At 40.9% G+C, this 22,377-nt stretch overlaps 1 protein-coding gene across 2 annotated transcripts in view; it reads left to right on the top strand.

The window, feature by feature from the left end:
- naf1 (nuclear assembly factor 1 homolog (S. cerevisiae)) overlaps nucleotides 1–22,016 on the top strand; it is a 53,404-nt gene extending 31,388 nt beyond the window's left edge. For both annotated transcript variants that reach the window (XM_028792536.2, XM_051929796.1), the window contains one exon: nucleotides 21,010–22,016. In XM_028792536.2, the coding sequence (XP_028648369.1) occupies nucleotides 21,010–21,560 (551 nt within the window). In that variant the 3' untranslated portion in view covers nucleotides 21,561–22,016. The remainder of the gene's footprint in view (nucleotides 1–21,009) is intronic.
- Nucleotides 22,017–22,377: the final 361 nt, after the last annotated feature.

Genomic DNA, 22,377 nt, shown 5'->3' with positions numbered 1-22,377 from the left:
TAAGTTCACTTTTCTGTAGGAACATTTTTTTTTTAATACCATTTGGGGGAATTTGTACAATAAACATCAAACTTGACCCCTTTCTGCAATTATTATTCTCAGATTGGTTATTCTTTAACTGTTATTATCTAAGTGTTTTTGCATCTCTTAAATATTGGCAATAATGCTGTAAGTGGCCATAGTACTAATGTTTCACTTTTTGCTCAGCTATTTCCAATTATTGCTTTTTATTTTTGTTTGTTTTCACTTATTGTTGCTAGATACCTGATACCTTTTTTAAAAGGTACAGATTTTTAAATATTTGAAGTCAAGAAATGGCATGACTGTGTAAGAAATAACAAGCCCCAGTTCTGCAGATTCAAAAATCGGTGCGACTCTCCCAGGTTAAGCCTTAGAGGTACCAAATTCAGCATGGATGTTCAGAGACCAACATATTTTACTAGCCATATTCATAGCCTTCCATCTCTTAGTCTTCGCTACAATGTAGTGAATGAAAAACATAATATGGGCAGTCACCCTGATCTTATAGTCTTCAGTAAAAGAAATTGTCTATCGACATTCTGAAAACCAGACAAAAAGAATGGGGTACTCTGTAAAAACCTATTTCGGTTGAGAAGATTCTGTGGGCCTTTTCATTGTCCATCATTTAATGCAGAAAACCATTTCTGACATTTTTTGGCCAGAAAAGTAACTGGCTAATGTTTCACTATGCCTTCATGCGGACCTAAAATTTGTAAATTCTAGCTGTAGTTTAAATGCTACAGTTTTTTTGTGCAAGTTGCTAATATCATTGTCTTGTGCAAGAAATGCTGGTATATGTGCAATGTACATCTTTGTGAGCATGAAATTGTTCTAACTTCATTTTGGCAGTATCTGCTCAAACATTAGCCAAGTAATCCTGCATACTGGCATGGACACAAGAGCATTCTTTTGCTGCATGAGGAAATTTATCTTCATTTACCAAAACACAGACTCACACTCACAAGCCTCCACAGTAGGCCTCAAGGACTTCTTTAGCAAGTCAAAGACATCTCATTGAATTATGTGGGCTGAGAGAGACATCCTTTACTTCCAGTTAGCAGTGAAGGGTATAGTTGAAAATCTTAGGGTGGTCGATACTTAAACACTAAGCTGCCATTACAATATGAAAATTTAATGACTTTAGTATAGCTAATAGGAGAAGCGTGTTTTTAAATAATTAAAAAATAGTTTAATATCTCTTGTCTCATTTTCTTGAATTCATCTAAAGCTAATCTCCTCTTCATATATTTCCAACAGAATGCATGTTTCAGTTTAGTCTGTATCATCTGCATTAAACCGTTGCTTTAGAACTAAAAAAAACTGACAAAAAATATTTTTTTTTAAAATCAAAACACCTTCATTATTACCTGTATAAGAAAGTTAACAGAAAGCATTGACTAAATGGTAGTAGAAAGCTTTGCTCCATCCCACACAAGTAAACAGGCAAGTCCTGTTTGTGCTGTCTACTTAAAATGAAAATGTGAGGTTTTTTAAAACAAAATATTATGTTACATTGCAGGCTTTTGTTCAGTTGTACAAAAAAATTAGCAGTGATGTATGCAAAGGATTGACCAATACATAACCTTGGCTTTTACTTTTAACATAAACCAAAATAAAGTCTACCAATTACAAATGGTTTTAGACATGGAGCTTAATTTGCTTAAACTCCACTTCATTTATCAATTGCACAGAACAGCTAAATGCTGTAGCAAGTGGACCTCTTTGTGCCACCCACACACTCTCTAATTGTATATTCATGCCCTCGGGATCACTGACTTGAACTGTGCAAGTGTGGAGTAATTTAAGCAAGTCAGAAGAAATTGTTAAGACTAATGAATCATCACAATGCATATAACATTTATGGAAAAGATTCTTCTACTGTTGGGTGACATGAATCTTATAGATTTTATACAGTATATCAGTTAAAAATATCTTAATTTATCTTATTTATCAGTAACTCAAACAAGCTACAATTTCTTTGTTTTTAACCTGTGCCCATATGGCAAGTTCCATCTTCTGTTCTATGAGCTGCAACCATTCTATAATTCATTTGCCTTGCTCACTGTTATGGTGCCATAGGCAACATGGCAATGTTTGTTATTTTCCATATTTAATAACTAGAAATGGCAATAGTAAATGTTTCCTGCACTGCTTGGAAGAAATATGTCTAAGTGTCTATATGTCCGCATGCACTCGCTTGTGTAATTTATGCTATGTACTGGAAAAAAACAGGTTCATCATATACTTTTCTCAGTCCCCCAACTCCACCAGAAACCACCAGAATCATTGCTTATCCATAATTTTAATTATCATTCACTATAAGTGAATTTACAATCTCCAATTCATTTAAAGTTGATACTGCATTGTGTGACTTTTAGTCATGGAGAATGTCAGATGTGCCAACTGCTGTTACCTGACAATGTCAGTTTAAATGACAGAAAATCACTGGGCATGTCTAATTTACCAACTGCTTGCCAACCTTCAAGCACAGTCTTCCTCACCCCTTTTTGTAACAGCCAATGCATGTTGCCAGACAAAGCTGGTGTTTTATGAAGGGCTACGTTGAGTTTAACTGCAGTTTTTTTTTTTCTTTTTCCTATTCTGTCATGATACGTAAAACATGAGACATCAGACAGACAAGCTTCTCTTCTCTTTCTGAGATCCAAAATATGAAATGTTCCTTATTCCTCATTGCTTCATTATGTTTACTGAGCTTCCGAGTGAGCATTCATTGGTGGTCACCTCTAATGTACACAGAGTCCATCCCTGTAATTAAAGACAAAATTAAACTTGTTTGATTTTGAATGAGCAAGTTACAGACTAATTGGAGTGAGTCCTTTTGCATGTCACATTGCACAACTGGAATCAAGGAAACATGCTACTGATTGCCTCCAACTCGCTAAGATTTTGTAAATCGAGACTACAACTAAAAATTGTTGGAAAAGTCACATAGTGTGACATTGCCTTAACAGCTCATTTTTGGGATATCACAGAAAATTGGACTACCTGGAGAAAATCTTCACAGATATTGTGAGAAAGTTCAAAGTGACAAACCTCAAAACTGTATATAGGCCACTGTGGTTATGTGTCATAGAAGTAATGAACATTATAACTTTTTTCTGTATAGTGTTTACTTCAGTCTTTTGCCTAGAGTTGCTTGGTCAGGGTGCAGCCCACCCTAACCCTATCATGAATAGACTGATCAAAAATATAGGTCGCTTGTTTATTTGAAACATTCAACAATTCTGTAGATGTCTTTTCCTGAAGATCTCCTTCTCTTTTAGCCATTTGAAGAGTTTTCTGTTACAGATAGAGCCCAAAAATTGGATACACCTAGCATTACCCAGGTAAAGTTCGTATTATCCAAAAGACCTGAGGAAAACTGTAATAAAATGAGTTTCTAACTTCAGCTGGGTAATCTTAGGTTTATCCAACCCCAAGCAGTTAAAGGTGAATTTCAAATAAACAAGATACTTTTAATATACTTTATTACTATTATTCGTATTATAAAGAGTAAATAGATTTTGATAACATAAAACATCCATCCATCCATCCATCCTCTTCCGCTTATCCGAGGTCGAGTCGCGGGGGCAGCAGCTTGAGCAGAGATGCCCAGACTTCCCTCTCCCCGGCCACTTCTTCTAGCTCTTCCGGGGGAATCCCAAGGCGTTCCCAGGCCAGCCGGGAGACATAGTCCCTCCAGCGTGTCCTGGGTCTTCCCCAGGGCCTCCTCCCGGTTGGACGTGCCCGGAACACCTCACCAGGGAGGTGTCCAGGAGGCATCCTGATCAGATGCCCGAGCCACCTCATCTGACTCCTCTCGATGCGGAGGAGCAGTGGCTCTACTCTGAGCCCCTCCTGGATGACTGAGCTTCTCACCCTATCTTTAAGGGCGATCCCAGACACCCTGCGGAGAAAACTCATTTCAGCCGCTTGTATTCGCGATCTCGTTCTTTCGGTCGCTACCCATAGCTCATGACCATAGGTGAGGTTAGGAACATAGATCGACTGGTAAATTGAGAGCTTTGCCTTATGGCTCCGCTCCTTTTTCACCACGACAGACTGATGCAGAGCCTGCATCATTGCGGACACCGCACCGATCCGCCTGTCGATCTCACGCTCCATTCTTCCCTCACTCGTGAACAAGACCCCGAGATACTTGAACTCCTCCACTTGGGGCAGGATCTCGCTCCCAACCCTGAGAGGGCACTCCACCCTTTTCCGGCTGAGGACCATGGTCTCGGATTTGGAGGTGCTGATTCTCATCCCAGCCGCTTCACACTCCGCTGTGAACCGATCCAGAGAGAGCTGAAGATCACGGCCTGCTGAAGCAAACGGGACAACATCATCTGCAAAAAGCAGTGACCCAATCCTGAGTCCACCAAGCCGGACCCCCTCAACACCCTGGCTGCGCCTAGAAATTCTGTCCATAAAAGTTATGAACAGAATCGGTGACAAAGGGCAGCCCTGGCGGAGTCCAACTCTCACTGGAAACGGGTTTGACTTACTGCCGGCAATGCGGACCAAGCTCTGACACCGAACGTACAGGGACCGAACAGCTCTTATCAAGGGGTCCGGTACCCCATACTCTCGGAGCACCCCCCACAGGATTCCCCGAGGGACACGGTCGAACGCCTTTTCCAAGTCCACAAAACACATGTAGACTGGTTGGGCAGGACCCTGCTAAGGGTGTAGAGCTGGTCCACTGTTCCGCGACCAGGACGAAAACCACACTGTTCCTCCTGAATCCGAGGTTCGACTATCCGACGGACCCTCCTCTCCAGAACCCCCGAATAGACTTTTCCAGGGAGGCTGAGGAGTGTGATCCCTCTGTAGTTGGAACACACCCTCCGGCCCCCCTTCTTAAAGAGGGGGACTACCACCCCAGTCTGTCAATCCAGAGGCACTGTCCCTGATGTCCATGCGATGTTGCAGAGACGTGTCAACCAAGACAGCCCTACAATATCCAGAGCCTTGAGGAACTCCGGGCGTATCTCATCCACCCCTGGGGCCCTGCCACCAAGGAGTTTTTGGACCACCTCAGTGACCTCAGTCCCAGAGATGGGGGAGCCCACCTCCGAGTCCCCAGGCTCTGCTTCCTCATTGGAAGGCATGTTAGTGGGATTGAGGAGGTCTTCGAAGTACTCCCCCCACCGACCCACAACGTCCCGAGTCGAGGTCAGCAGCGCACCATCCCCACCATACACAGTGTTGACGCTGCACTGCTTCCCCCTCCTGAGACGCCAGACGGTGGACCAGAATCTCCTCGAAGCCGTCCGAAAGTCGTTCTCCATGGCCTCCCCAAACTCCTCCCACGCCCGAGTTTTTGCCTCAGCAACCACCGAAGCCGCATTCCGCTTGGCCTGCCGGTACCTATCAGCTGCCTCCAGAGTCCCACAGGACAAAAGGGACCGGTAGGACTCCTTCTTCAGCTTGACAGCATCCTTCACCGCTGGTGTCCACCAACGGGTTTGGGGATTGCCGCCACGACAAGCACCGACTACCTTACGGCCACAGCTCCGGTCAGCCGCCTCAACAGTAGAGGCACGGAACATGGCCCATTCGGACTCAATGTCCCCCACCTCCCTCGGGACATAGTCAAAGTTCTGCCGGAGGTGGGAGTTGAAGCTACTTCTGACAGGGGGCTCTGCCAGACGTTCCCAGCAGACCCTCACAACACGTTTGGGCCTACCAGGCCTGACCGGCATCCTCCCCCACCATCGGAGCCAACTCACCACCAGGTGGTGATCAGTTGACAGCTCCGCCCCTCTCTTCACCCGAGTGTCCAAGACATATGGCCGCAAGTCCGACGACACGACCACAAAGTCGATCATCGAACTGAGGCCTAGGGTGTCCTGGTGCCAAGTGCACATATGAACACTCCTATGTTTGAACATGGTGTTCGTTTTGGACAATCCGTGACGAGCACAGAAGTCCAATAACAAAACACCACTTGGGTTCAGATCGGGGGGGCCATTCCTCCCAATCACGCCCTTCCAGGTCTCACTGTCATTGCCCACGTGAGCATTGAAGTCTCCCAGCACTACGAGGGAGTCCCCAGAAGGTGTGCCCTCCAGCACCCCCTCCAGGGACTCCAAAAAGGGTGGGTACTCCGAACTGCTGTTCGGTGCATACGCACAAACAACAGTTAGGACCCGTCCCCCCACCTGAAGGCGGAGGGAGGCTACCATCTCGTCCATCGGGGTAAACCCCAATGTATAGGCTCCAAGTCGGGGGGCAATAAGTATGCCCACACCCGCTCAGCGCCTCTCACCGGGGGCAACTCCAGAGTGGTAGAGAGTCCAGCCCCTCTCAAGGAGATTGGTTCCAGAGTCCAAGCTGTGCATCGAGGTGAGCCCGACTATATCTAGCTGGAACCTCTCGACCTCGCGCACAAGCTCAGGCTCCTTCCCCTTCAGAGAGGTGACATTCCACGTCCCAAGAGCCAGCTTCTGTAGCCGAGGATCGGACCGCCAAGGTCCCCGCCTTCGGCCACTACCCAACTCACACTGCACCCGACCTCCTTGGCCCCTCCCATAGGTGGTGAGCCCATAGGAAGGGGGACCCACGTTGCCTCTTCGGGCTGTGCCCGGCCGAGCCCCATGGGTGCAAGTCCGGCCACCAGGTGCTCGCCATCGAGCCCCACCTCCAGGCCTGGCTCCAGAAGGGGGGCCCCGGTGACCTGCGTCCAAGCGAGGGAAAACGCTGTCCAAATTTTGTATTCATCATGGAGGTTTTGTTGAACCGCACTTTGTCTCATCCCTCACCTAGGACCAGTTTGCCTTGGGTGGCCCTACCAGGGGCATAAAGCCCCGGACAACAGAGCTCCTAGGATCATTGGGACATGCAAACCCCTCCACCACGATAAGGTGGCGGTTCGAGGAGAAGTAACATAAAACACTGAAAAGCAAAGCTATTGGTCTATCTACAGTATGTTAGAACACCCATGTCAAAATCAGATTTAGTCATGCTACTTGTTTGAACAGGAATACGGTTGAATGGCACTTGGAAATGTAAACAATTCCTGACGCTTTGCATTTACATTTTATGGTCTTGCATCTTTTTACAATGATACCTTTTTATAGCCTTGACCGTCGAAAAATGACTGGGTATTTGCTAGATGACGTAACGATTTTTATTTTTTGTGTTGATACTGCTCTCAAATCAGTCAGGGCTTTGACACAAATCAAAAATTGATTCCTGTTAAAGTGTTCGGTGATTGTCCCATGTTTATTTCCCAGTTTGTTTAACCCCTTTTTGTGTACTTCTACCGCTGCAAGGATATTGCGGAAATCTCCTCAGCCTCTGTCAACATCCGGGATTTGAACACAAACTGTGTCTCCAGTCTTAGCCGGAGGAAACTTGGAGTTAGACAGGCACTTCATTTTCTTTGCTTGGTTTTCGATGTTGTCCTTGGCTTTATGTCTGTTAGCTGCAATATCTTCTTTCTTACTCCAAAGCTCACATATTCCAGTTCCCCTGCATAGCTGCATACACCTTCCATGTCTGGCTCAATTTGCCTTCCTTCCACCTGGGTACCCTCACACTTGGGCTCCTATTTGTTTTCTTTGTCATTTACTTCCTGGTTTCCCTCCGTGCTTAGCTCCTCCTGTTTTCCGTCGTCACTGCTTGGCTCTTCCTGTTTTCCGTCGTCATTGCTTGACTCCTCATCTTTATTTATGTCAATACCTTCATTGCGGTGTTCACTCATCACTTTGCCTAAGTCTTCTTCAGTTCTTCTTCTTCAGCAACATTCTTGGGAAACATAGCCAGACCAACCTTAGTGTAACAACTAAACTTAACCTGGTAAGAAGAATGCTTTATTCCATCATGATAACTTCAATTTTTCATTAGCTGAACAAATCTCAGCCCTTCGGACCAATGGTTACAATTTGTATCAGCTATCCACATCATGAGCATATTCTGAACATCTTGATTAGCCCCTTCGACACTACCCTGTGATTGGCTGTGCCATGGCATACCATGTATTATTTTTAAATCCATCCCACATAGAGCGTAATTCATTTATTACACGGCAAACTCTCTGACATTATCTGACTGCAGAATTGAAGGGCCACCAAAAATACAAAAGATACAATAAGATTTGTAGCTACCTCTTCTGTGGTTTTTGATTGTAATGGACGTAGCTGCACAAATTTCGTCAAATGATCTTGGTAAACCATGATAAATTTGAAGTTGTTTGCATATCAATTAGATCTACTTGCCCGCAACTGTTCATCTCATTAAAGACCATTGACCTCACAACTAATTCTCTTTTCTGTGAGTTAAGTTTCTTGCATATAGAGCTTAATAATTTCCTGTGTCATATTCTTCTACTTCTTAATAAGTTTGTTTGACGTCCTGTGCTTCCCACCATGTCCTATAGAGAACTGTGTATCGTGCAATACATCAAACATCTCTTTGTCACAAAATAACTTGCATTAGACTGATTTGGTCGAACAGGAGCGATAAGCTTCTGAACTCTTCCTACGGTAAACACATCAAACCATTTCCGGCTGCAACAGCCCTTGGATGTTTTAGAAGCTAAGAGGGGTTGGGGGAAAAAATATGCTTCTACACAGTGCACATGCTCAAGCCCACAATAAAAGGAAAAACCAGCTTTACCCAGAGGCATAGGCGAGGTCGTACTTTACTCGGATAAAACCCAATTTTAACAAAATGTTATTTTCAATTCTAGCTTTACTCAGGTCTTTTGGATAATGCAAGCTTTACCCGGGTAATGCTAGGTTTGTCCAATTTCCAGTCTCTACTCGTATCATATGTTACCATATATATTGTTATAAAATAAGTCATTGTGTGTATGTTATGTATATGAAGTATTCTATGAGCTTGTACATTTTGTTTCTATAACTATGCACCAATCAATTTCTTTGTTATACGTCTACAAGTATGACATTGTCATTCAATTCCCTTTTTTTCCCCATTTAACTTGGTTCTGCAGGTAGATGTAAATACATATTGCATACAGGTGGAAAAGGTAAAAGTGTGAAAATGCTTAGTGGGAATGATGGAAGGTACAGACTTTTCTGGCAGGGGAGAAGTGATAGAAATGCTGGAGTTGGTGTACTTGTGTGTGAAAAATGAGCAGAGAAAGTGGTGGAAGTGAAGGGAACAAATGACCATGCTGTAGTTGTTCAGATGATTGTTGGTAATGAATATACTCTTCAGCAAATGGCCGGTAGCTTGGCAGAAGTAATGAAGGGAAAGGTGAGTTTTAGGACAAGCTAATGGAGATTACGTCTTGGTGCCTCAAAGTAATGTGATTATAATGGGTGGTAGCAACTTGAATGGGCATGTTGGAGTCAGTGCTGGTCATTATGAGATAGTCTAGGGAGGGTTAGCTTTGGTACCAGCAATGTTGGGGTGAGAGGATTTTGGAGATGCGATGTAAATGGTTATACTGTATGTTTAAGGAATTAAAAAAAAAAAAGCTGGAAATTTGTGTAAGGGGAACAGTAGACTTTTTCTTGGTGAGCAGAGTTAATACTAACATAGTGTAACATGTGAATGTAATCCCCGGAAATGGTTTTGTATGATGGCATCATTTAATTGTAAGAGAATATTTAAATCAAAAGTATGAAGAAAAGTAAGAGGTAATTTGTCCTGAGGCTTAAGGTCTGGATTTTGAAGGAGGAAATTGTTTTAGAATGAATAGGTGTGCACAGCAAGTGGGAAGCAATATAAAAAATTGTTAGTTTGAAAATGGCAGAATTCGTCTGCCATTGGACAAAGGAGCTGCTAAGTATAATGGAATCGTGGCAGTGTAATGCTGAGATAGAGATGTTACTTGTGGAAAAGTGGAGGCGCTATAAGAACAAAACCAGAAAGTTACATGACAGTCCATATGGAAGAGAAATAATAGAAAAGTAGTTGGGAGGGTGCAAGAAGCCAACAGACAAAGATTTGCAAGTGAGCTTCAGAATGAGCAGTGATGGAGATATGCGTTCAGAATCACAAAGCTAATAAGTATGAATTGCTTGAAAATTGCTGAAGAAAAAAATTGATTGATAGTAATGGAATTAAAGATCCCCTGAAAACGTCATGAACGACAAGAATGAATGAGATAATGATGTTCATTGTGAGGGAAAAAAAAGACCAAGCTGTATGTTTTTGAAAGAAGAGGTTGCAAAGTCTGAAAAAAGATGAAAAAAAGGTAAAGCAGGAGGGGTATAGTACAGTAAGTGTAAATTTTGACATCTGCAATAGAATTCTTAAGAGAAATTAAGAAAATTCTACTACTTAGTTGACATGTTTAGTGCAGATAGTGCTGTAGTCATAGCAGTGTTAGCCAGGTTGACGGGTACACGGACAAATTTGTGGAAGCTGTTCCTAGTCCTGTCTTCTAAAGGTTTATGAAAGCTGTGCGAGGAGTAGTATGCTCTGTAGGAATTATACATGTCCTATCCATATTACTAACCGAGAGTGGTAAACCGGATGGCATGGACGCAGGTACACGGCGATGGGACCATGAGACATACTGCGCAGGCGCATACAGTGCACGTCTCATAAACCGCAAGCAAAGTATCCACCGCGAACGAAGGAGTCACGGCCCAAAAACGAAAGAGCTCAACTGACGTGAAGTAGAAATGAAGCAACAATGCGCCCATAGCTAACGACTAACGACACAGCCACACAAAAAAGAGGATTCTGCGCTGCAGCCCAGATTCAAATGGAAGAGGCTACGGAGGCCCCACAGGTCCACAAAGATAGTACGAAAGGCAAAGGCGCCTACACAGCATAGTGAAACCCAACATAGTACGGAAGGCGCAGGCGTCACCGCCATATTGTGAGTGGCACTACTGCGGAGTGAAGGCGCAGGCGTCACCGTCATATTGTGAGTGGCACTACTGCGGAGTGAAGTTAGGAATAATGTGCTGCTTGGGATTGTACAAACCGCTGAACGCTTTACACCAAATTCAAACACAATACAGCTCAGCGATACAAACACGAGCCCACCTGGATAAGATCAATGAACGCAGGTGCCTACAACGCGCGTCTGAAACTGCGGAAGCAAAGCAGGCACGGGTTCAAAACGAACGAGCTCAACTGGCGGATATACAAACACGAGCCTGCCTGGATAAAATCAATGAACACAGGCGCCTACAACGCGCGTCTGAAATGTCGCGGGCAAAGCGGGCACGGCTCCAAAAAAAAAGAGCTCGACTAATGTATTTCAGGATACCCAACGCCGGGGTTAGGTGAGCGAAGCGAGCAGGGGGCGGAGCCCCCTTGTGAAAGTATAACATGAAACAGCTCAAAAGAACAGAGATGAAGATAATCAGATAGATGTGTGGATTGTCATGGAGTGAGAGGAACAAGAAAAATGAGAAAGACAATGGGGAGCTGGTAGGTGCTGAGCCAAGGAGAAATCCACTAAGAAGTTTTGGCCATGTGTAGTGAAAGGCAGAGTATAAATGGATGGAGTTGCTCCAAGATGGAAGTGGAGGAAATGGTTTGGTAGTACATTATAACTAAAGGACAAAAGGTACACATACATATTGTCATATACTATATACTTTACAAAAATAAAGAGTTGTTGCATTTTTTTGTTATGACCTGTAGAATCAACTTTAAAGCTAATTCATACTTACTGCATACATGAAGCTGTACTTATAGGTGCAGAGAAAAAGACGTCAATCCAGTGGACCGCACCTATCACCAGAGCTGTCTGTTCACCTGCAGATTTTTGTGCTTATATTAAAATGTCCGTATTAACTGTGCTGCAGTCAACACAAACATAGACATTTTGCAGGAGCAGTTGTTGAAGAAAAGTAGTATAGGCCTCTTTGAATTTCCTTATAAATAATTGGTGGAAGCCGTGCAGACACAACCTAAGTTTACTATCTGGCTGATGTCACAACTTAATTATAATGCATGTCTTATGTAGAGTCTCAGGGATATGTCTGTCTTTCTTAATACACCAGCCAATAACACATGTACATTTTTTTTTATCATTATTCCATTTATGATTTAGCTAAACATCAGGCATGTTATTTTAGATTTTGTTGTCCTCAGCTTGTTGCCAGCCCAAATGTACTCTCAAATTAAAAGCATATTGAAGTTCTGCACCTGTCAGCTGCTACAGTGACACATCTGCTGAGTGTAGGGCTTTTGGCTTAACATAGAATTGTTGCATTCATTTTAAGGATGTCTAATATGTTTCTTCCCTTCGATTCTGAATGGATTATGAGGGTTTGAGAATATGATCTTTTATATAGGTTTTCTTTCATGCTTTGTTTAAAAAAAAATACCCTGATAGATCACTTCCTGTCTAGGTATTAAGAAAAGTCTTGTAGAGTCGGCCAGTATTGTGCACTGGACATTAAATCTCAAGACTGCCAGTTCAGTTCTCACTAGGTATCTCTATGCAGGTTGTTTAACCTGCCTGTGCTTCAGTTGTAATGTATCCCAAACTTGTAAGTTGCTTTAGATAAATGTGCCAATCATTCAGTATATACAGTGATAATTCTTTATAAATATGGTGCCTATGTTTCTTACTTTCTAAAACATTCCAAGGTATAGTCTGCAATATTCAAAGACAGTATTATAAACTAAACAGAAACCTACATTAATTCAGTAGAGGCAGACATTGTAAAACCTGGGTCGAAAGTTGTGGACAAAAGAAAATTTGTCATTAAAGGTATTTTAGAAGGATTACTTCTAACTTGGAAGAAAAGGATGTACTATATGTGGGAACATAGAACACTGTATGCAGACTGTATTCTCTATAGGAAACCTTTAACAAGGGATGGATGACACAATTACTATGTCTAATTAGTAGAACCCAGATCATTTTGAAAATACTCTTTAGCATTTCCAAATCTACTGTGGCCACCAGGGGGCACACTAGCTCCCCAAAGCTTACACAGACAGACACCAGGCACAAGTCCAGCAACATACTGTTTTCCGCTGGGGGAAACCTTTTCTTTCATTTGCCAGCTGCACAGCACAGTACACAAGCACAGTGAAGCACAATGGCAGTTTCTTTTCTTCTTCTTCTTTGTCTCTCTCTGTCACTCATTTTATGCTGCACCTGAGAGTACTCCATGTGGCTCATTAGCAAGGTCTGGAAGCACTCCCAGGTGTGGTAAAAGCTCCCCAAAGTAGGGCTGTGCAGTTCCACCTGGTTGGCCCCACAGCACCCAACAGGAATGAGTTACAGACCCCCAGTTTTCATGACCGTAGCATTGCCACAACCCAGGAGGGCTGCCGTCTAGCACTCTAGGGGAGGTAGTGCCCTGTATATGTCCACTCCCCTGCTCCTTCTGTTATGGCAGCGTCTCAGCCAGGAAAGGGTCCCGCTGTCCCTCACACTACTTATTCCATTTCATGGTCATAGGAGGCTATCCTGACAGCTATGCATCAAAAGCAGGAAACAACCCTAGAGAAGGAAGCCAGTCCACTACAAAGCCCACTCACACAGGGCTAATTTGGAATCACCAGTTAACCTCATAACCACATCTTTAGGAATATACAGCCCATGATGAATAAAATGAGTGTGAATTGTTTAGATAAAACTGGAATGGGTGGGATCCCAACTTAACTTTGCAGGAATAATAATTTTAGAAAACTTAGTTTTCCAGTGAGGTAGATCAGTGTGAAGCTTTGCACTGGGATAATGAAATATTATAAATGTGATGTGAAATTTCCTGCACTACATTAAACAAATTCAAATTTTAAAAAGAGCTTATTGATATATGTTGGAAGTAAATTCTCAACCTGTAGACGGTTTTCAAAAAAAAGGTGAAAAAAGATAGCAGTGCTGTAATGCATTATAAAAACAGTATGAGACTGTTTAAATTGAGAGTGTGCCATATTTGAAGATGTAGTTTTGTGATCACATTTAGATTATTTTATTAGAAAATTAGAAAAGCATTTACAACAGGCCATTCAGCCCAACAAAGATGGTAAATCCTATCTACCTAATTTCTCCAAGACAACATCAAGTCGAATTTTGACTCTCTAGAGTCCTGCTGTCCACCACACAACGTGGTAACTTATTCCATTTGTCTGTAGTTGTCTTTATGATTTTTAGTTGAAATTTACCCTTAAACACATTTCCAACTGGGAAAACTCATTTTAAAGTAATAGCCTAGATTCACTTTACTAATTCCTTTCATAATATTAAACACTTTGTCAACTCTTAATCTCCGTTTGCTTAAATGTCACCTCTTAATCTCCGTTTGCTTAAACAGAAAAGGTTCAATTCCTTCAACCTCACCTCATATTTCTTAGTCCCAGAATCAGCCTAGTCATTCTCCTCTGGACTCCCCTCAAGTGTTGCTGACCCTAGAACTGACTCAACGTTTTTTGGTTTGGTTGATGGGGAGGGCATTGTTTTGCACTACGGTATGGTGCAATACTGGGCATTGATGGTATGACAGTAAAGCCACTAGACGTGACCCAAGAGGAACACCGTTCTTAATATTCCTTAATTCTAATAATGTTCCTCACACCATAACCCACTGCTTCCTGTGTTTTAGCCAATTTTGTATTCATCACACACTAAACCCCAAACTCCCACTTTTTTTTAGTTTGATACCCAGCTTCTCATGTGGGACCTTACTTACCAAATGTTTTTTGGAAATCAAAATAAATAAATTCATAGGCACCACTCTGTTTCCTTTTGTTGCTTCCACTTAGAATTCCAGCAAGTTAGTAAAACATGACTTCCCTTGTCTGCACACATGCTGACCGTTCACTAAAACTCCTGTTGCTGCCATGTGCTGCTCAATCTTTTCCTTCCATTAATTTATCTGTGATGCATGAAGCTTACTGACCTATAGTTGGATCTGCCCAACCACCATTTTTATATAATGGGTTAATATTTCCCCATCCTTGGGAATTATGCAGTTGTAATGCACATATCCACATCTGTATTTGTAAAGTATCTATTTCCCTCATAGCTGAAGTGTAGCACTACATATGATTTTAACACTCAGAAATATTCAGTTGCTTTACTAGTATTGAAAGCTGTTATGATGAAGGCTTAATATACTGTAAATGATGTCATAACTACATTTTTTTTAAATCTAGAGCGATTTACTAAGTGTCTGAACTCAGTCATGTTATTAAGGTGCAAGTCACATTTTCTGAAACCTGCTGTGTCATTAAAGTAATAAATTGGTTCAACCTGTATTTGTAGCCTTTATCAGATTGATTCAATTAAAATTCACTCAAGCTGAAGTAGTTGTTTCATGAGCACATTGAAGCTCATAGTCCTTTAGACATGAAAAGGAGGGCTTGATGTCTGATTTTTACACTTGCAAATTTTTAAACCAAATAGCAGAATATAAACTTTATTTGTTCAGGTAGAAACACCTGAGACATTGAACAGTTAAAAAAAAAACTGGGGTACTTTCATATATTTTTATAGTTAGACAAATAATATTTAGCAGATTGCTAAAGGGTTATGAAGTTGTTTGGCAGGACGTACTGCCTATAACTGTAGCAAGTATGGCTAGAAAACCTCAGTGACTTTGAAGGATGGATGATTGTTCACTGACAGAAATGGGTAAATTATACAAGGGACAGTGTCTGAAGTGTACTTAAGAAAATACATAAATCACACAAATGGGGTCAGAAGTCAGTGATCCTTCAAGACAGTCCAGATATTTTTAAATTAGATGACCATTTTCTCATTGGTCTACATCTTTGATTCCAGTTTTATAGAACCCTTTCCTATTCCTAAACATCATGCACATTGAACATGCCTGAGCATTTTTATTTCAATAGGTATAAATCTTTTGGGTGAATGGAAATAATTAAATTATGGTTAATGTGCATTAGTTTTTGAGTGCATGGTGGAAAAGGTAATTCAAAGTCATTTGACTGCAAATATCAGTCTCAATAACTGACATTTGCTCTCAAGTACAGTGCATTGAGAACTCTCGGTAACAGGATGCTAAAGTCTGGTTGCAGCACATCAGCCACTCTTTAGTGGTACAGATGATACAGAAAATGTATTTTCAGGCACTAGGTGTGACATATATGTATGTGAGCCATCATTTTGATGTGCTTTACAATTTATGACTACAATGGTACAGGTAAGAAAAGCAATGGACTGTAAATCTTTGGAGGGAAAAAATAGAATTCACTCAGATTCCTTCTCCTTCATTGTGTTCACTACAGACAGACAGGTGAACCTAGGGGCCTTAGTGCTTTGTTCTGGCATTGAGCAGTTCTTTTGCTTTACATATGCACAAGGGTCCTCTCAATGGTGATATGACCATGATCCCTATAGCAGTGATTTTTATAATGATTTTTTGCACTATTCTTGTTTTGATGATTTTTTTTTTTTTGTAACTACTTATGTGGCAGCAGCTGTCATTTATGAGTCTCGGGCTGTTCAGTTACACATGTTGTTCTTGTGTCTCTCTAGGATTTGCAGGGGTTCTGTTTTTGTCTCACATCACAAGGATGTGCTTATTGCGACAATTAGTGACTTTTAAATTGGCCCTGTTTGTGCCTGTTCCTTGCCATTCAGGATTGATTCCACCAGGCCTTGCGTCAGATGTTGCCTGCCTGATTTGTTTTTTTTTCGAGCTAGACTATTCGAGTTCAGGAAGTAATTGATTTATTTTTGCACTTTTAAGATATCCTAAATTATATATTCAAATGAATTACCATTTTGTTTTAGTATCCTATGACTACATCCTGTGTGCAAAAATAACACACTCTGAACATGCCTGAGCATTTTTATTGTAATATGCATAAATATTCAGGAGAATGAAAATATTTAAAGTTTTGACAAGCAGTTCAAAACTTTTTGTATAACATCTTAAGCTTATGAAACTTTTTTCAGTTCAACCATTTCATTTTGTGTTTCCCCTTTAAATAGCTTGCATTTTGTTTTTTATCCATGTAATGCAGAAATGATGTTTATATTAAAATCACATTTACTTTGTCCACTTATCTCTTTTTAATTCCAGATGGTGTAGCTGCCATATTGCCACAATGTTATGTTTTCCTATCTCTTGATAAGGTTCTTGGAAAGCGCGGCCCTATTGTCTTACTATAATGAAAAATCTGAAATTTTTCCCTTTATGTATTTATAAGTGAACCAGAACAAAAAGCTTTGAATGATAAAATATCTTCATAAAGAAAATGTTATTTTCCCCTAAACAATGTTGTTTTAATTTTGTCCAACAACTCACCATATCTCATATCACTATCTGTGTGTGCCTACACTCTGTGTAACTATTACAGTAATAGAAGTTATTGCCTTATTAAACTTATGATTGTGTGTTCTTGTGAATAAAGTGTGTGTTTAAACGCATGATATGGTGCAGCATGTGACTGCCTGTTCCTGATGCAACTGTACTAGCACAATGATGCTTTCTGACCATCTTCAGTAATTTCTGCTAGGAAGTTTAGTATGTTTATTTCTAAAACAATTCAAAACCTGTGGCTTCAAAGTGGCAGAAAGCATGGAACTAAATTTATAAAATTATAAGTTGTGGAAAAGAACTTGTTTTTTTATTATTTTGATATACTTTAATTCCCATAGAAAAACTGTCTTTTCGCATGACGTTTGGGAGTCAGGGTGCATTTTGGCAATTTTTGTATATAGGAAGAGTCAACATACACCACATCTGGAGAAAAAATGGAACTGGTCACCCCAAAAATAAACCCCAACAAATATATACAGGGAAGTACTTAGTTACTTACATTGTACTTCTGATACATCTGATTAACTCTCAGCATTATAACCAAGGTCCATTGTCTTACGAAATTTCCTGAGTGAAGCTAATAAGCGAATATAGCAGTGAAGTAATTGAAGCCCTTTATTGTCAGCTTCTGGAACAATTAATTGAATAGTCTCTTTAGAACAGTATGAATTAAAAAGAAAATGGTTAATAAATGTGAACATTTTAAGTATAACAAAAATAGAAATATGTCTGATTTTCTTGGAATTAGGAGAAACGAAAGCTAGTTAACTGCAATTGAAGCCAATTGAAACTAAAAATGATGCCGTATTCATTTAAACTGGTTGGAATAAAATCTGAAGAGTGAACTTCAAAACCACTGAGTTTGTGTGCATGTTTCCTGCACTTTCAAAGTGCCTCGTGATGTACCAGTGCCTCATTCGAGGTTGGTTACTTCATTGTACTTTATGCTGTAGGGGAAAGCTGTAGCTGTCTTCTTCCTTGTAATAAACAAGAAGCCACTTTTTGTCAACCTCGGCTAGGGTATGCAATGTGATCAACACTAATTACTCTCTGTTTGAAGTCCACTGTGTTCTCTGAATTATAAAATGGCTAACTGATCTGCCAACAGCCAATTTTATCATGCAGCAGCATAATGAAATGAGTGGAGCATAGACCTTCACTCTTTTGAAAAACCTCATTGTTAGTGCCCTGTCACTGGTTATAAAACAGATGCCAATAACCTCTTAACAGCTTTAAACATTCCACTAGACTGATAATTTACTTCTCTGTGGATCAGTCTTACAGAGTTGTAAATGTAACACATATGCCTGGAGACAACCATGAGTGAGTTTTGCTCAAATATGGGAGGCAACAATTAGCCAACTCACTAAGTGTCACATTTCTAAATCAATCTAGTGCCTCAAAGGAGGCAGAGCTGAAAGTATGGGCAGTGATTTTAAACAGCAAAGAGCAATGGTCCACTTGATAACCTTGTCTGACAAGAGATCAAGCTGTTAATTACAATGAACTTTGAACTGAGAAAAACATCTCCTAAAAAGACTCCTGTTAAACATATAAATGTGTGTCATATGTGCAGAGAGTTCATATGTGCAACGAGCATATAGCATGTGTTAAAAGTAAACATAACCTTTTTGTAAAATCAGATTATACATTGTACATACAGTTAAGTCCATAAATATTTGGACAGAGACCACTTTTTTCTAATTTTGGTTCTGTACATTACCACAATGAATTTTAAATGAAACAACTCAGATGCAGTTGAAGTGCAGACTTTCAGCTTTAATTTAGTGGGGTGAACAAAACGATTGCATAAAAATGTGAGGCAACTAAAGCATTTTTTTAACACGTTCTTGTTCGAAAGGTCTGTCTGGCCCTGTGAGACCGTCTAGTAATATATAGTAAGCATTAAGTAAACTTTTGATTATGACATGTCCGTCCGTCCATCCATCCGTCCTCTTCCGCTTATCCGAGATCAGGTCGCGGGGGCAGCAGCTTGAGCAGAGATACCCAGACTTCCCTCTCCCCGGCCACTTCTTCTACCTCTTCCGGGGGAATCCCGAGGCGTTCCTAGGCCAGCCGAGAGACATAGTCCCTCCAGCGTGTCCTGGGTCTTCCCCGGGACCAGCTCCCGGTTAGACTTGTCCAGGAGGCATCCTGATCAGATGCCCGACCCACCTCATTTGACATGTACATATCTAAATACAAAGTTACTTGAAAATGACCAGGCCTTCTTAGAAACCCCTTTTGCATCTTGTACAGTACAAATGCAGGCACCTCTGCTTATATGCATGTTTGCTGTTGGTCAGAAAGCTTAGTTTGAGGTCCAAGGGCAGTTTTGGTATGTTTTATAGTACAGCATACCTGTTATTGCAGAGTCGCCATATAACAGTATACCAGTTGCTTTGCAATATTTTACTGTCTTTCATTGAACCAACTTTTTTAACCTTTGTATATCTTTGACATACAGTAGTAGCTACTGCATGCATAACCTTTTTTGTTGGGTTATATAGCACCCTGATATGTAATGAATTATTATTATGTACAGTACAAATCCAAGAAGCTTTGTAACACACTGGTGAGGCCTCATCTGGAGTACTGTGTGCAGTTTTATTCTCCAGGCAGCAAAAAGGACATAGCAGCACTGGAAAAAGACCAGAGAAGGGCGGCTTGGATGATTCCAGGACTACAGGGGATGAGTTATGAGAAAAGATTAAAAGAACTGAGCCTTTTCAGTTTAAACAAAACAAGATTAAGAGGAGACATGAATGAAGTGTTCAAAATTATGAAGAGAATTAATCCAGTAGATTGAGACTGTGGCTTTAAAATGAGTTTGTCAAGAACATGGGGGCACAAACATTAGGAAGGTTTTTCTTCACACTGAGGACCATGGAAGATGCATGGAGAAAGTGATCAAGTAGTAGGTAGACAGTCAAACTTTAGGGACCTTCCAAACTCGACATGATGTTATTTTGAAGGGATTAAGTGGATAGAACTGGTGGTTGGTTTTTTTTGGCTGAATGGCCTGTATCCTTCTAATGAGATCTAAAAACATTAGAGCAGTGATTAAGTGACATTTGCCATTTATGGCAGGATCATGGTGGCACAGTTCTTAGTCCTGCTGGCTCACATGTCCAGTGTCGTAGGTTTGAATCCAGTGGCCGGTCCTTGTCATTGTGGTGTTTGCACGTTTTCTCTGGATCTGTGGGGGTTTTCTCTCCTGGTACACTGCTTTTCCTCCCACATCTTTAAACACCTGCTTGTCCTCTTGATTAGTGATTTCAAATTGGACCCATGTGATTGTCACTGTGGGCATATACCTAAGTGGGCCTCATCCAAATCTTTCCCTGTCTTGCACTTCAGCCTCCCAGAACTGTGTAGGAAGTTAAACAGGTTAGAGAATGTTTGAAGAAGAATTTGGGTATTCCAGATATCCACACCCAATTCCCAAGGACATGCTTGTTAGGTTAGTTGGTGATTTTGAATTGGCCAGGTTTGAGCGAGTGCCTTTATAGAAGATTAGTGCTCCATCCAGAGTGCATAGATGTTGCTATGGTAGATTGGCCATAATCACTGGAATAAATCTGTTCAGAAAAAAATTAATAAAATATTAACAATAATTATCAAACTTTAAAGTTAATTGGTGGTTTCACATTGGGTGCAGGTCTGTGTGTGAGTGGACCCTTTGATGGACTGGTGCTGTCCAGGGTTGTTTCAGCCCTGCGCCACTGCTTCTGAACTGGAATAAGTGAGATGAGAATGTTTACGTGCTTTTAATATTTTTTTTCTTTCTTTTCAGATAATACATTTGCAGACCCTGTGCCATTTGGGAAAACTCAGACGTCCACTTATAAAAACGAAAGAGGATTCCAGGACTGGGGATACAATTCACATTCTGCAGCAGGGTTTCAAAATCAGGCCGGCAGAGGATTTTCCGCCCCTAGGCGACCATTTAATCCACATTCCCAAGGGCGTTACATGCCAACCAACTTTCCTCCTTTTGGAAATAGGATGATGCCACCACCTCCACTACCGCCACCTCCACTGCTACCACCTCCAGTGAATCCTTGTAACCAAAACAATGTTATGTTGCCCTGTCCTTTTCCGCCACCACCATTTCCAGGCTCTGGATCACATGTCATGCCTCCATTTCCATTTATGCCTCCACCACCCCCACCCCCACCTCCTCCTCCCCCACCTCCTCCTCCTCCTATGAATATGAAATGGACTAATCCTGAAATGGGGCAGCGAATGCCAGTGCACAATGCACCTTTCCCCCCGCCACCTCCTTTGTCTAACCCACAATATTCAGGACCTCGTTTTCCTCCTCAGGGTGGGCCTTCATACTAAATGGGTTTTTTTTTTGGCTTCTTGCTGTTTTTTTATTTTACTGCTTTGAATAGTTCAGAGTATATATAGATAACTATCAGATTATATGAAAATTAAACCATACACTATGTCCTCAAGGTAAATATCTGATTACATTAATATTGACATCTCTGTAAATTTGATGGTCACTTTTTTCAGCAAGATCAGTAGATATTCTAAATTGTCATATAAATGTTCTGTGGACCAAGTTTTATAAACAAATGTAAGAATGTAGCACACTGATACTCTTTTGAACACTTGTGTGCTAGTGACAAATTTATATATTTAGTTTGTTGTTGTCTTCTTTTGTATCTGACCTAGTATTTGCAGTGATGTTTGCAAATTTTGATTGAAACATAATGGACATAAAAGCTGAAATTGTAAACATGTGTTTTCTTCCTATAACAAAATAGAATTAGTAAATTACTATAATAATAATTCAGTTCATCTACTGCTTTTTCTAGTCCTTGTCTGCATTTGGAAAGAAAAAGTATGTGAACCCTTTGGAATGACCTGGTTTTAAGCATTGGTTGGTCATAAAATGTGATCTGATCTAATAAGTTATAAGTATGGACAAACATAATATGCTTACACTGATAACACTGACAAATATAATTGTGCATATCTTTATTGAACACACTCATCAAACCATTCACAGTGTGTTGTGGGCAAAGCAAGTACACCCTGGGGATTAATAACTTGTCAATTAACATAACATAATGTAACATAACAAAATGTGGAAAAAGTGTATGTATGTATGTATGTATATATATATATATATATATATATATATATATAT

This window comes from Erpetoichthys calabaricus, chromosome 7 (assembly GCF_900747795.2).
Source record: "Erpetoichthys calabaricus chromosome 7, fErpCal1.3, whole genome shotgun sequence".
NCBI classification, from domain to species: Eukaryota; Metazoa; Chordata; class Cladistia; order Polypteriformes; family Polypteridae; genus Erpetoichthys; species Erpetoichthys calabaricus.
This window is presented reverse-complemented; position numbering and strand designations above follow the sequence as displayed.